Genomic DNA, 16,189 nt, shown 5'->3' with positions numbered 1-16,189 from the left:
TTTATCAACACTCAGCTAAATCAAAGAAACTGTAAGGGTCCTGTCCACATTTTTTACATGAAGTCTACTTCTTAAAGAAAACTTAATAAAAAGAGATCTACTGACATTTCTCAATCATTTCAGAAGATCAAAAAAATCATCTGATGAAAGTTCAATCTTTATTTTATGTATTAGGCAATGCATTCTTTATTTGTTCCTATTACAGTATATAAAATATTTAGTTTCACTGCCTTATGTACAATCCTTCCTCTAAAGTAAGCACAATAAATACATGATTTTCTTTTTATAAACATTTTTTATTTAATAAATACATGATTTTCATTTCTACAGTTAAGTAATATTTTTAAATTGTCTTCTACAAATATATTACTTACTCCGCAGAGGCTGGTAAGATGCTGATGGGAGATATATGGGCACTGTAATCAAAGAAAGACATTAGCTATAAAACTTTTCAATACTAAGTAACTACAAAAAGAGTTGCACTACCTTGACACAATCAGGAAAGCAAGCACCAAGTTTTAGGTTCATTTCTGGAAGAGTAGGATTCTAATTTTTAAAGAATTTATTTTTCAGGGGCACCTGGGTAGCTCAGTCAGTTAAGCATCTGCCTTCTACTCAGGTCATGGTCCCCGGGTCCTGGGATCGAGCTCTGCGTTGGGCTCCCTGCTCAGCGGGAAAGCCTGCTTCTCCCTCTGCCTCTGCCTCTCCCTCTGTGCTTGTGCTCGCTCTCTCTCAAATAAATAAATAAAATCTTTAAAAAAAATTATTAAAAAAATTTATTTTTCACACAAAAAACTAAATATACATATGTGTATGTGTGTGTGTGTGCGTGTGTGTGTGTGTGTGTAGCCGACTATTTCATCTGGTGCTCACTTGGAGAAACACTGACCTATATTCCAAGGCTGAAGCGAAAAAAAAGTGGACTACTATCCCAACAAAACCATCTCATCTAGGATAGTACAAGGCCTCAATGCTTACTCTGTACTTCTTGCCAGAATTAACAGCATACGCTACTACTCAGAGGATGTTCTCAAGTTACGAAAAAGGCAAAATCGATACTAAAATCATACTACCTCATTCACTGTACTATTAACAGGCATTCCTTAGCAAATTTTGCACCACAGTATCTACTGATACTTATAAAAATATAGATAACATCTTCATTTTTACAATAGTTAAAAGTTCTACAGAAACCCACAAGGAGATGTGGATACCACTAAAATGTTTAAAATTAAAACAAAGTGCTGGTAAGGATGTGAAGCAACTAGAACCTTCCTATATTGCTGCTGGAAATTTAAAACATCCCAACCACTTTGGAAACCAGTTTGGCACTTCCTTATACAACTTACCAAATGAGCCAGTAATGGTACTCCTGGGTATTTACTCAAGAGAAGTGAAAGCATAATTCCTTTAGAAGACTAGCACAAGGGGCGCCTGGGTGGCTCAGTTGGTTAAGTGACTGCCTTCGGCTCAGGTCATGATCCTGGAGTCCCGGGATCGAGTCCTGCATCGGGCTCCCTGCTCGGCGGGGAGCCTGCTTCTCCCTCTGACCCTCCCCCATCTCATGCTCTCTCTCATTCTCTCTCTCTCAAATAAATAAATAAAATCTTTAAAAAAAAAAAAGACAACAACTAGCACAAGCATAGAGGCTTTATTCACAACAGCCCAACAAAGGTATCAAACCAAACAGGTGAAAGCAGATACAAGGTGTGGGACAACCCTACAATGGAATATGCTCAGTGTTTTTTTTAAATAAAAAGTACAAACAGGGGCACCTGGGTGGCTCAGTCGGTTAAGCACTGCCTTTGGCTCAGGTCTTGGTCCTGGGATCATGCCCCACATCGGGCTCCCTGCTAGACTGAGAGCCTGCTTCTCCCTCTCCCTCTGCTGCTCTCCCTGCTTATGCTCTCTCTCCCTCTCTCTGTCAAATAAAATCTTAAAAAAAAATTAATTTTTTAAAATGAATAAATGAATGGTACAAACATCTGAAATACGCAACAACATGAATCTCAACATTATGTCAAGCAATGATGCCAGACACAAAAGAGTCCCTACTGTAGGAGATTCCATTTCCATGAAATTCTAAAACAGGCTAAACTTATCTATACAATGACAGAAAGCAGATGAATGGCAGTCTGGGGCCAGACTGTTGGGTGATGGAAAGTCTGTCTTGACTGTGGTGGTTCTTAACAGGTATATTATGTGTATGTGTGCATTTATAAAATAAGTGCATGTTATTGCATAAAAGTTGTAACCTCAAAGTTGGATTTTTAAAGGAAAAAAATCACTAACAGGAAAAAAAAATCTACAAAAGCCATATAGCAGCTACTTTTGGCAAACAGGGACATGGAGCATTTGAGAAGGAGCAAGTAACTCAAGTGGTGCTTATACAAGTTTAGTGTTTGATAATTCAATGACTTTATGATTTCTGAACTTTTCTGTATATATGTGACTCTTCAATAAAAAGTTACTTTAAAAAGTAAATGTAGGGGCGCCTGGGTGGCTCAGTCATTAAGCGTCTGCCTTCGGCTCAGGTCATGATCCCAGGGTCCTAGGATCGAGCCCCACATTGGGCTCCCTGCTCTGCGGGAAGCCTGTTTCTCCCTCTCCCACTCCCCCTGCTTGTATTCCCTCTCTTGCTGTGTCTCTCTCTGTCAAATAAATAAATAAAATCTTTAAAATAAAAAAAAGGAAATGTAATTAGTTTCATGAAGATCCCCTATAAATGTGCCAACCCAAACACTAACCAACATTAGGAACAGAGTCTATCAGATTAATATTCTCAGGATTCACTCTGGAAAACAGTATGGAGGTTCCTCAAAAAGTTGAAAATAGAACTATCCTACAACCCAGCAAATGTACTACTAGGGATTTACTCCAAAGATACAAATGTAGTGATCCGAAGGGGCACGTGTACCCCAATGTTTATAACAGCAATGTCCACAATAGCCAAACTATGAAAAGAGCCCAGACGTCCATCGACGGGATGAATGGATAAAGAAGATGTGGTATAAATTACCAGAACTCATACAGCAATTCAATAATGCGTCAGGATACAAAATCAATGCACAGAAATCAGTTTTTTCTTATACACTAACAATGCAACTGTAGAAAAAGAAATTAGAGAAACTATTCCATTTACAATAGCACCAAAAACCGTTAAGATACCTCGGAAGAAACCTAACCAAAGAGGTAAAGGATCTATACTCTAGGAACTATAGAACACTCATGAAAGAAATTGAAGACACAAAAAGATGGAAAAGCATCCCATGCTCATGGACCGGAAGACTAAACATTGTTAAAATGTCTATGCTAGGGGGGCGGAGCAAGATGGCGGAGGAGTAGGAGACCTAGATTTTGTCTGGTCTCAGGAATTCAGCTGAGCAGTCATCAAAAATCTCCCAAGAAAAAAAGCCCAGGGCCAGATGGCTTCCCAGGGGAATTCTATCAGACATTTCAAGAAGAATTAATACCTATTCTCCTGAAACTGTTCCAAAAAATAGAAATGGAAGGAAAACTTCCAAATTCATTTTATGAGGCCACCATTACCTTGATCCCAAAACCAGACAAAGACCCCATCAAAAAGGAGAATTACAGACCAACATCCTTGATGAACATGGATGCAAAAATTCTCACCAAAATACTAGCCAATAGGATCCAACAGTACATTAAGAGGATTATTCACCACGACCAAGTGGGATTTATCCCTGGGCTGCAAGGCTGGTTCAACATCCACAAATCAATCAACGTGATACAATACATTAACAAAAGAAAGAACAAGAATCATATGATCCTCTCAATAGATGCACAAAAAGCATTTGACAAAGTACAGCATCCTTTCTTGATCAAAACTCTTCAGAGTATAGGGATAGAGGGTACATACCTCAATATCATAAAAGCCATCTACGAAAAACCTACAGCCAATATCATTCTCAATGGGGAAAAGCTGAGAGCTTTTCCCCTACGGTCAGGAACGCGGCAGGGATGTCCACTCTCACCACTGCTATTCAACATAGTATTAGAAGTCCTAGCCACAGCAATCAGACAACAAAAAGAAATCAAAGGCATCCAAATCGGCAAAGAGGAAGTCAAACTCTCACTCTTTGCAGATGATATGATACTTTATGTGGAAAACCCAAGACTCCACCCCAAAACTGCTAGAACTCATACAGGAATTCAGGCAAGTAGCAGGCTATAAAATCAATGCACAGAAATCAGTGGCATTCCTATACACCAACAACAAGACAGAAGAGAGACAAATCAAGGAGTCGATCCCATTCACAATTGCACCCAAAACCATAAGATACCTAGGAATAAATCTAACCAAAGAGGCAAAGGATCTGTACTCAGAAAACTATAAAATACTCAGGAAAGAAACTGAAGAAGACACAAAGAAATGGAAAAACGTTCCATGCTCATGGATTGGGAGAACCAACATTGTGAAGATGTCAATGCTACCTAGAGCAATCTACACATTCAATGCAATCCCCATCCAAATACCATCCACTTTTTTCAAAGAAATGGAACAAAGAATCCTAAAATTTGTATGGAACCAGAAGAGACCCCGAATAGCCAGAGGAATATTGAAAAAGAAAAGCAAAGCTGGCGGCATCACAATTCCGGACTTCCAGCTCTATTACAAAGCTGTCATCATCAAGACAGTATGGTACTGGCACAAAAACAGACACATAGATCAATGGAACAGAATCGAGAGCCCAGAGATGGACCCTCAACTCTATGGTCAACTTATCTTTGACAAAGCAGGAAAGAATGTCCAATGGAAAAAAGACAGTCTCTTCAACAAATGGTGTTGGGAAAATTGGACAGCCACATGCAGAAGAGTGAAACTGGACCATTTCCTTACACCACACACAAAAATAGACTCAGAATGGTTGAAAGACTTAAACGTGAGACAGGAGTCCATCAAAATCCCAAAGGAGAACACAGGTAGCAACCTCTTCGACCTCAGCCGCAGCAACTTCTTCCTAGAAACATCGCCAAAGGCAAGGGAAGCAAGGGCAAAAATGAACTATTGGGATTTCATCTAGATAAAAAGCTTTTGCACAGCAAAAGAAACAGTCCACAAAACCAAAAGACAATCGACAGAATGGGAGAAAATATTTGCAAATGACATATCAGATAAAGGGCTAGTATCCAAAATCTATAAAGGACTTATCAAACTCAACACCCAAAGAACAAATAATCCAATCAAGAAATGAGCAGAAGACATGAACAGACATTTTTCCAAAGAAGACATCCAAATGGCCAACAGGCACGTGAAAAAGTGCTCAACATCACTCGGCATCAGGGAAATCCAAATCAAAACCTCAATGAGATACCACCTCACACCAGTCAGAATGGCTAAAATTAACAAGTCAGGGAACGACAGATGTTGGCGGGGATGTGGAGAAAGGGGAACCCTCCTACACTGTTGGTGGGAATGCAAGCTGGTGCAACCACTCTGGAAAACAGTATGGAGGTTCCTCAAACATTGAAATTAGAGCTACCATTCGATCCAGCAATTGCACTACTGGGTATTTACCCCAAAGATACAAATGTAGGGACCCGAAGGGGTACGTGCACCCCAATGTTTATAGCAGCAATGTCCACAATAGCCAAACTGTGGAAAGAGCCAAGATGTCCATCGACAGATGAATGGATAAAGAAGAGGTGGTATATATACACAATGGAATATTATGCGGCCATCAAAAGGAATGAGATCTTGCCATTTGCAACGACGTGGATGGAACTGGAGGGTGTTATGCTTAGTGAAATAAGTCAATCAGAGAAAGACATATATCATATTACCTCACTGATATGAGGAATTCTTAATCTCAGGAACAAACTGAGTGTTTACTGGAGTGGTTGGGGGTGGGAGGGATGGAGTGGCTAGGTGATAGACATTGGGGAGGGTATGTGTTATGGTGAGCGCTGTGAATTGTGCAAGACTGTTGAATCACAGATCTGTACTTCTGAAACAAATAACGCAACATATTTTAAGAAAAAAGAAAAAGAAGAAGATAGCAGGAGAGGAAGAATGAAGGGGAGTAAGTCAGAGGGGGAGACGAACCAGGAGAGATGATGGACTCTGAAAAACAAACTGAGGGTTCTAGAGGGGAGGAGGGGAGGGGGATGGGTTAGCCTGGGTAACGGAGGCGGAGCAAGATGGCGGAGGAGTAGGAGACCTGGATTTCATATGGGTATTAAAGAGGGCACATTCTGCATGGAGCACTGGGTGTTATGAACAAACAATGAATCATGGAACACTACATCAAAAACAAATGATGTAATATATGGTGATTAACATAACAATAAAAAAATTTTTTTAAAAATGTCTATGCTACCCAGAGCAATCTAAAACTTCAATGCCATCCCGATCAAAATTCCAATGACATTTTTCAAAGTACTGGAACAAACAATCCTAAAATTTGTATGGAATCAGAAAAGACCCCAAACCGCCAAGGAAATTTTGAAAAAGAAAAACAACACTGGGGGGCATCACGTTGCCCGATTTCAAGTTATATTACAAAGCAGTGATCACCAAGACAGCATGGTACCGGCATAAAAATAGAAATGGAACAGAATAGAGAGCCCAGATATGGACCCTCAACTCTATGGTCAAATAATCTCTGACAAAGCAGGAAAAAATATGCAATGGAAAAAAAGACAGTCTCTTCAATAAATGGTTTTGGGAAAATTGGACAGCCACATGCAGAAAAATGAAACTCGACCATTCTCTAACACCATTCACAAAGATAAACTCAAAATGGATGAAAGACCTCAATGTGAGACAGGAATCCATCAAAATCCAGAACATAGGCAATAACCTCTTTGACATCGGTCACAGCAACTTCCTTCAAGATACATCTCCAAAAGCTAATGAAACAAAAACAAAAATGAACTTTTGGGACTTCATCAAGATAAAAAGCTTCTGCACAGCAAAGGAAACAGTCAACAAAACAAAGAGGCAACCCACAGAACGGGAGAAGATATTTGCAAAGGACACTACAGATAAAGGACTGGTATCTAAGATCTATAAAGAACTTCTCAAACTCAAAACCCAAAAAACAAATAATCAAGTCAAAAAATGGGGAGAAGACATGAAAAGACACTTCTCTGAAGAAGACATACAAATGGCTAACAGACACATGAAAAAATGTTCATCATCATTAGCCATCAGAGAAATTCAAATTAAAACCACATTGAGATACCACCTTACACCAGTCAGGATGGCAAAAATAGACAGGGCAAGAAACAGCAAATGTTGGAGAGGTTGTGGAGAGAGGGGAACCCTCCTACACTGTTGGTGGGAATGCAAGTTGGTACAGCCACTTTGGAAAACAGCGTGGAGGTGCCTCAAAAAATTAAAAACAGAGCTACCCTATGACCCAGCAATTGCACTCCTGGGCATCTACCCCAAAGACACAGATGTAGTGAAAAGAAGGGCCATATGCTCCCCAATGTTCATAGCAGCGATGTCCACAATAGCCAAACTGTAGAAAGAGCCGAGATGACCTTCAGCAGATGAACGGATAAAGAAGATGTGGTCCATATATACAATGGAATATTACTCAGCCATCAGAAAGGATGAATACCCAACTTTTACATCAGCATGGATGGGACTGGAGGAGATTATGCTCAGTGAAATAACTCAAGCAGAGAAAATCAATTATGATATGGTTTCACTTATTTGTGGAGGACATTAGGAGAAGGAAGGGAAAAATGAAGGGGGGGAAATCGGAGGGAGAGATGAACCATGAGAGACTATGGACTCTGAGAAACAAACTGAGGTTTTAGAGGGGAAGGGGGTGGAGGGATGGGTTAGCCCTGTGATGGGTATTAAGGAGGGCACGTACTGCATGGAGCACTGGCTGTTATACGAAAACAATGAATCGTGGATCACCACATCAAAACCTAATGATGTATTGTATGGTGACTAACATAACATAATAAAATTAAACTAAAAAAAAGAAGAAGATGTGGGGGGGGCGGAGCAAGATGGCGGAGGAGTAGGAGACCTGGATTTCGTCTGGTCTCAGGAATTCAGCTGAATAGGGATCAAACCATTCTGAACACCTACGAACTGAAGAGGAGATCGAAGATAAGAATAGTAACAACACTCTGAACAGAAAAGTGACCACTTTCTGGAAGATGGAGAAACTGAGTGCTGGAGTAGATTTACACTGTCCAAGATTCATAAAGCTGGTGTCATACACCATGATTTCTGCAAAATCCTACTGGTTACAAAGTCAATCTTATTTGATGGAGGAGGAGACTACACAAGTGCAAGAATATCAAGGGGAAAGGATCACTGGAGGTCAGAAAGCTTAGAAAAGTACCCAGCATATGGGTTGTCATTAGAGGGAAGGGCATGGAAGACACGTCAAAGAAGAAATGGAAGAGAAACATAGCTACATTTTTCCATAAGAAGAGAAAATACAAGAGCAGCAAACAAACACAGTCAAATGTTTTAGGACTTCATTTGAGAAAAAGACGACTTGGCTGGAAGATGCTTAAATCTGTGTTATGTGTTGGGTAATGTGTTATAGTCTTTCATTGAATTATCACTTTCCATCCTCAAAATATCTGTTGACAAAGATGTTATTTTTCCCTGTTTTGTAGATGAAGACAGAAGTAAACAACTAGTGTGTGAAACTGTGGGTCAGTTTTTCCCTTTATATGCCAGAAGACAACTAAGGTCCTTTACAATAATAAACAGATTTTTATCTTTCTTTAAAAAAAAAAAAAAAGAAGAAGAAGATGTGGTATATATATACACATGGAATTATTACTCAGCCATCAAAAAAATGAAATCTTGCCATTTGAAACGACATAGCTGGAACTAGAGGGTATTATGCTAACCAAACTAAGTCAATCAGAGAAAGACAATTATACAATCTCACTCATATGTGGAATTTAAGAAACAGACCTGAGCCGAAGGCAGACGCCTAACAACTGAGCCACCAGGCATCCCACCATAAGAGATTCTTAATCAGAGGAAACAAACTGAGGGTTGCTGGAGGGGAGCTGGGTGGGGAGATGAGGCAACTGGGTGATGGGCATTAAGGAGAACATGTGATGTAATGAGCGCTGGGTGTCATATAATACTAATGAATCACTGAACTCTACACCTCTGAAACTAATAATACACTATATGTTAATTGAATTTAAATTAGAAAAAGAAAAAAAGAAAAATATTCTCAAGGTTCTCTATAGGAAACCAAATAAACATCATTTACCAGTCATGCAGTAACCTTCAGGTCTCCCTCACAGCAAACACATGAATGGCAAATTGCACAACTGCTTTATCAGACAACAGTAAGTCATCCTGGTTTGGCACACTTAACATTAACATCTCTCAGCTTTATTAAAAAAAATTAACTGCCAATATTATGCTAGTTTTCATGAATGGATTACTCTTAGTTCAAAATGCTTTCATGCTGATACCGTCAAGGGAAGTACTTAAAAACATTTTCAAACTTAAGTAACATTTTTGAACTTCATTTCTGAAGGAAACAGTGGGGAGAAAAATCACATATATGTGCACAAAGAAGAGTTTAGCCAGGGCCCATTTCTAGTAGTTTCAGGTGAAAGTTAGTATTTAGTGACTTCTGCAGAAAAAAACAAAAAAAGATAAATGAAGCTCTTTCTACAGAGTGCTTAAATGTCAATTTTAAGGTTAGATCTTTTTCTGTTATTTTGCTACAATGATTTGTTGTTTACATATAGGGCTGCCTATTTAATTGTAAAAGTTAAATCTTTACATGGTCTGATCAGTTATATTTTACTCAGTAATATTTGCAATTTCTAAGCTTAGATATAATGCATATTTATATGATTAAAAATATTTTTAATAACTGTAATCCACTGCCAGTGTAGTATGTTGAATGGTGTGAAGAAAATTTATAAATCCAACATCCTTCCCTTCAACATTTAATTTGTGATTTCTGGTGCGCTTTGACTTTACCTTACACCAAAATCTCAAGAAGTTCTAAAAAAAAAAATAATAATAAAATTCATGGAAACAAATGAAAATGAAAACACACCTGTTCAAAACCTCTGGGATGCAGCAAAGGAGGACTTAAGAGGGAAGTATATAGCAATACAAACCTTTCTGAAGAAATAGGGAAGTTCTGAAATATACAACCTAACCTTAGACCTAAAGGAGCTGGAGAAAGAACAGCAAATAAAGCCTAAACCTAGCAGAAGATAATTAATAAAAATTAGAGCAGAAATCAATGAAACAGAAACCAAAAGAACAGTAGAACAGATCAATGAAATGAGGAGCTGGTTCTTTGAAAGAATTAATAAGATTGATAAGCCCCAGGCCAGACCTATCAAAAAGAAAAGAGGAAGGACCCAAATTAATAAAACCATGAATGAAAGAGGAAAGATCATAACCAACACCAAGGAAATATAAACAATATTAAGAACATATCTTGAGCAACTATATGCCAAAAAATTAGGCAATCTGGAAGAAATGAATGCATTTCTGGAAACTTATAAAATACCAAAACTGAAACAGGAAGAAATAAAAACCCTGAAGAGACCCAAAGCCAGCAAAGAAACCGAAGCAGTAATCAAAAATCTCTCAACAAACAAAAGTCCAGGGCTGGATGGCTTCCCAGGGGAATTCTACCACACGTTTATTTTATTTTATTTTTTTTAAGATTTTATTTATTTGACAGAGACAGAGAGAGGGAGCAAGGGAGCACAAGCAGGAGGAGCAGAAGAGAGAGAGTGAGAAGTAGGCTCCCCGCTGAGCAGGGAGCCCGATGCAGGGCTCAATTCCAGGACCCTGAGATCACGATGACCTGAGCCGAAGGCAGACGCTTAACCAACTGAGCCACCCAGATGCCCCTCTATCACACATTTAAAGAAGAATTAATACCTATTCTTCTTAAGCTGTGTCAAAAAAAAGACATGGAAGGAAAACTTCCAAACTCTTTCTATGAGGCCAGCATTACCTTGATCCTAAAATGAGACAAAGACCCCATGAAAAAGGAGAATTAAAGACCAATATCCCTGATGAGCATGGATGCAAAAATTCAAGATACTAGCCAATAGGCTCCAACAGTACATTAAATGGATTATTCACCACCACCAAGTGGGGTTTATTCCTGGGCTGCAAGGTTGGTTCAACAACTGTAAATCAATCAATGTGATACACTACATTAATAAAAGAAAGGATAAAAACCATAGAATTCTCCCAATAGATGCAGAAAAAGCATTTGACAAAGTATAGCATCCTTTCTTGATTAAAACTCTCCAGAATATAGGGATAGAAGGAACATACCTCAATATCATAAAAACCATATACAAAAAGCCCACAACGAATATCATTCTCAACAGGGAAAAACAGAGTTTTTCCCCTAAGGTCAGGAATATGGTAGGGATGTCCACTATCACCACTGTTGTTCAACACAGTACTAGGAGTCCAAGCCTCAGCAATCAGACAACAAAAAGAAAAAGCATCCAAACTGGCAAAGAAGAAGTCAAACTCTCACTATTTGCAGACGACATGATACTCTATGTGGAAAACCCAAAAGACTCCACCCCAAAATTGCTAGAACTCATATAGGAATTCAGCAAAGTGGCAGGATACAAAATCGATGCACAGAAATCAGTTGCATTTCTATACACCAACAACGAGACAGAAGAAAGAGAAACTAAGGAGTTGATCCCATTTACAACTGAACCAAAAACCGTAAGACACCTAGGAATAGGGGCGCCTGAGTGACTCAGTCGTTAAGCACCTGCCTTCGGCTCAGATCATGATCCCAGAGTCCTGAGATCGAGCCCCACATTGGGCTCCCTGCTCCACCAGGAGTCTGCTTCTCCCTCTCCCACTCCCCCTGCTTGTGTTCCCTCTCTCACTGTGTCTCTCTCTGTCAAATAAATCAATAAGATCTTTTAAAAAAAAAAAAAAGATACCTAAGAATAAACCTAACCAAAGAGGCAAAGGATCTCAGAAAACTATAGAACACTCATTAAAAAAATTGGGGAAGACACAAAGAAATGAAAAAACGTTCCATGCTCATGGACTGGAAGAACAAATATTGTTAAATGTCTATGCTCCCTAGAGCAATCTATACATTCAATGCAATCCCTATCAAAATACCATCAACTTTTTCACAGAGCTGGAACAAATAATCCTAAAATTTGTATGGAACCAGAAAAGACCCCAAATACCCAGAAGAATGTTGAAAAAGAAAAGCAAAGCTGGTGGCATCACAATTCCGGACTTCAAGCTCTATTACAAAGCTGTCATCTTCAAGACAGTATGGTACTGGCACAAAAACAGATACGTAGATCAACGGAACAGAATAGAGAATCCAGAAATGGACCCTCAACTCTGTGGTCAACTAATCTTCGACAAAGCAGGAAAGAATATCCCATGGAAAAAGGACAGTCTCTTCAACAAATGGTGTTGGGAAAATTGGACAGCCACGTGCAGGAGAATGAAACTGGACCATTTTCCTGCACCATAGACAAAAATAGACTCAAAATGGATGAAAGACCTAAATGTGAGACAGGAACCCACTAAAATCCTAGAGGAGAACATAGGCAGCAACTTCTGTGACCTTGGCCACAGCAACTTCTCACTAGACATGTCTCCAAAGGCAAAGGAGACAAAGGCAAAAATGAACTACTGGGACTTCAACAAGATAAAAACTTTTTGCACAGAAAAGGAAACAGTCAACAAAACCAAAAGACACCCTATAGAATGGGAGAAAATATTTACAAATGTCTTACAGATAAAGGGCTAATATCCAAAAATCTATAAAGAACTTATCAAACTCAACACCCAAAGAACAAATACTCCAATCAAGAAATGGGCAGAAGACATGAACAGACATTTCTACAAAGAAGACATCCAAATGGCCAACAGACATAAAAAAATGCTCACCATCATTCAGCATCAGGGAAATACAAATCAAAACCACATTGAGATACCATCTCACACCAGTCAGAATGGCTAAAATTAACAAGTCAGGAAACAAATATTGGCAAGGATGCGGAACAGGGGAACCCTCTTACACTCTTGATGGGAATGCAAGCTGGTACAGCCTTACTCCGGAAAACAGTATGGCAGTTCCTCAAGAAGTTAAAAATAGAGCTACCCTAGGACCCAACAATTGCAATACTAGGAATTTGCCCCAAAGATAAAAATGTAGTGATCGAAAGGGGCACCTGCACCCCAATGTTTATAGCAGCAATGTCCACAATAGCCAAGTATGGAAAGAGCCCAGAAGTCCATCGACAGATGAATGGATGAAGAAGATGTGGTGTGTATATGTATACATACACATACACAATGGAATAGTACTCAGCCATCAAAAAAGGAAATCTTGGGGCACCTGGGTGGCTCAGTGGGTTAAGCGTCTGCCTTCAACTTGGGTCATGATCCCAGTATCCTGGGATCGAGCCCCGCATCAGGCTCCCTGCTCAGTGGAGAGCCTGCTTCTCCCTCTCCCACTGCCCCTCCCCCCAGCTCATGCTCACTCACTCTACCTCAAATAAATAAAAATCTTAAAAAAAAATAAAATTTTATTTAATTTAAAAAAAGGAAATCTTACTACTTGCAATGACGCAAATGGAACTATAGGGTATTATGCTAAGCAAAAGAAGCCAATCAGAGAAAGAAAATTATATGATTTCACTCATATGTGGAATTTAAGAAACAAAACAGAGGAGCATAGGGGAAGAGGGGGAAAAAATGAAACAAGATGAAATCAGAGGGAGACAAGCCATAAGAGACTCTTAATCACTGGAAACAAACTGGGGGTTGCTCAAGGGGAGGGGGGTTGGGGGATGGGATAACTGAGTGATGGACATTAAGTGCTCATTACACATGATGTAATGAGCAATGGGTGTTATATACAACGGATGAATCACTGAACTCTACCTCTGAAACTAATAATATACTATATGTCAACTGAATTTAAATAATAAGAAAAAAAAATTTTTAAGGCTATGTACTGACCAAAAGAAAGTCAACATAGTGGTTTCCTTTAGTGGGTGAGAGGTGGGTGGAGATCAGGATTGTGAGAACTACTGGGGTGCTATCAGTGTTTATTTCTACATCTGGCTGGTGGTTACACAGGTAGACAGATGCTTTGACTAACTTGGTTTTGTTATACATTTGTTTTATGCCTATTTCTGTATATATGATTTATTTTCCAATTTTTTTTAAAAAGCTTTTAAAAAAGAGATTTCTGGGGCCCTCCCCAAATCTCTGAGGTAGGGCCCGAAAGTCTACCATTTTTTATAAGCACCAGTGATGACTCTTATCCATAGTAATAAGTTAAAGAAGTTAAAGTTGCTAGATCAATTTCCACCCTTTATTTTTTTTTAAAGATTTTATTTATTTATTTGAGAGAGAGAATGAGATAGAGAGAGAGAGCACGAGAGGGGGGAGTCAGAGGGAGGGGCAGACTCCCCGCTGAGCAAGGAGCCCGATGCGGAACTCGATCCCGGGACTCCAGGATCATGACCTAAGCCGAAGGCAGTCGCTTAACCAACTGAGCCACCCAGGTTCCCAATTTCCACCCTTTAAAATGACTAAACTTTAATAAAATGTTCCAGTTATCCAAAAGAGCCAAAAAGAGGAAAAGTTCTAATGGTCATATATTGGATGGATAGGCAGAGGAATTAATCATTTTGTTTTCTATCCCCTTTTCAAGATTTTATTTATTTGTCAGAGAGAGAGAGAGGGAAAGAGCGAGAGCACAAAAGCAGGGGGAGCAGCAAGCAGAGGGAGAAGCAAGCTTCCCGCTGAGCAGGGAGCCGGATGTGGGACTTGATCCCAGGACTGGGATCATGACCTGAGCCAAAGGCAGATGCTTAACCAACTGAGCCACCCAGGCGTCCCTGTTTTCCACCCTTTTAATGATACTGTAACAATAAAGGTTCTTTAGTCCCAAAGAATATGCAGGGACAATCAAATAAACAGCTTTCAATAAACCCTCTTCCCACCCCGAAAAACCGTAGTAAATAAATCCAATAAATAGATTTTGCACTTTTAAGTCAGATTGTCACTTAAAGGCTACAAACTTGACTGTACAACTTCACTCTCCGAGCTTGTAAAGGACAAAGGAATGATTTGGTTGTCAGATTTCAAAGAATTTAATTATTCTATATTTTCAGACTGTAGCCAATTTCTTTGGGTAGAAAGCATTTATGCACAAACCATGGCTAACACTTATCTATGGCTGTAAAAACTATCAGTACAGTTATGCCATCTGTATCAGCAACAAAATAGCAGTGGTATCATAAGGATGTGAGTTCTGATTAATAAAGACACAAGAAAAATAATCGCAGACAAATTTAAGGTCAAATTACTTACGTACTATATAGACAAATACCATAAAGACCACCTTTATGCTAATTGTTTTCACTAAACCCCCCAAAAAAGACCAGACTAAAAGAACCAACAATAAATTACAAGGGTCATGCATATTTTAGAGTCCTCAGTCAAGTATAATGCTAAAAGATTATAGTCATTCTCTGACCTTTTTCTCCCTTCTGTTAACTTTATATTTCAAACTGCCTACAATCACATAATCTTCTTGAGAACATTACATAAAATCAATCTTGCAGCCATTTATTCCAATTACGAGATTCTGTAATTCAAATACAGTGACCATAGGGAAATATTATTATTTCAATTTCCCAATTACAAATATTTAATGTTACAAATAACACTTCAATAAAAGTACTGTAACTCTGCTTCAATTAAATCTGATACAGATCATTTTACCTGTGCAACAGAGCTCTGCAAGCCATTCTGAATCCATGGCATCTCCCAACAAAAACATCAGATAAAGAGACTTCAAACACATGAAGGATGGTGATGGGCTTATAAAAACTGCCGAGCAATTATCAGAGCTGCAGTCTAAATAGAAGCAGGCTGCAACATGAGGTCACTACTGACAAGGCGAGACCTAATCAAGAGTCCACAAATTTCTTCCCAAGTCTGTGCAATTTTGCAGGACATAGGAAAAAGGGGACAAAATTTTGAATATGGGTAGAAGTTCTATAAGAATATTTAAGCCTAATCCAATGTAAAGCAGAAAAACCAATCTGTTTGTTTTCATAAGCCATACTACACTATTCAAAGATATGTTATGACAAATATGAAATTGATAAAACAGATGTACAACAGGTACAGTACTACTACTGTTCA

The 16,189-nt window shown here is 38.9% G+C and overlaps 1 protein-coding gene across 8 annotated transcripts in view; it reads right to left on the bottom strand.

Annotated features, from left to right (window-relative positions):
- Positions 1 to 16,189, bottom strand: part of FAM13B (family with sequence similarity 13 member B) — an 86,274-nt gene that overhangs the window by 32,808 nt on the left and 37,277 nt on the right. For all 8 annotated transcript variants that reach the window (XM_025852307.2, XM_025852313.2, XM_025852308.2 and 5 more), the window contains one exon: positions 375 to 416. In XM_025852307.2, coding sequence (XP_025708092.1) covers positions 375 to 416 — 42 coding nt within the window. The remainder of the gene's footprint in view (positions 1 to 374; positions 417 to 16,189) is intronic.

This window comes from Callorhinus ursinus, unplaced genomic scaffold (assembly GCF_003265705.2).
Source record: "Callorhinus ursinus isolate GAN/ISIS: 27379988/994484 unplaced genomic scaffold, GSC_fseal_2.0 scaffold83, whole genome shotgun sequence".
NCBI lineage: Eukaryota > Metazoa > Chordata > Mammalia > Carnivora > Otariidae > Callorhinus > Callorhinus ursinus.
This window is presented reverse-complemented; position numbering and strand designations above follow the sequence as displayed.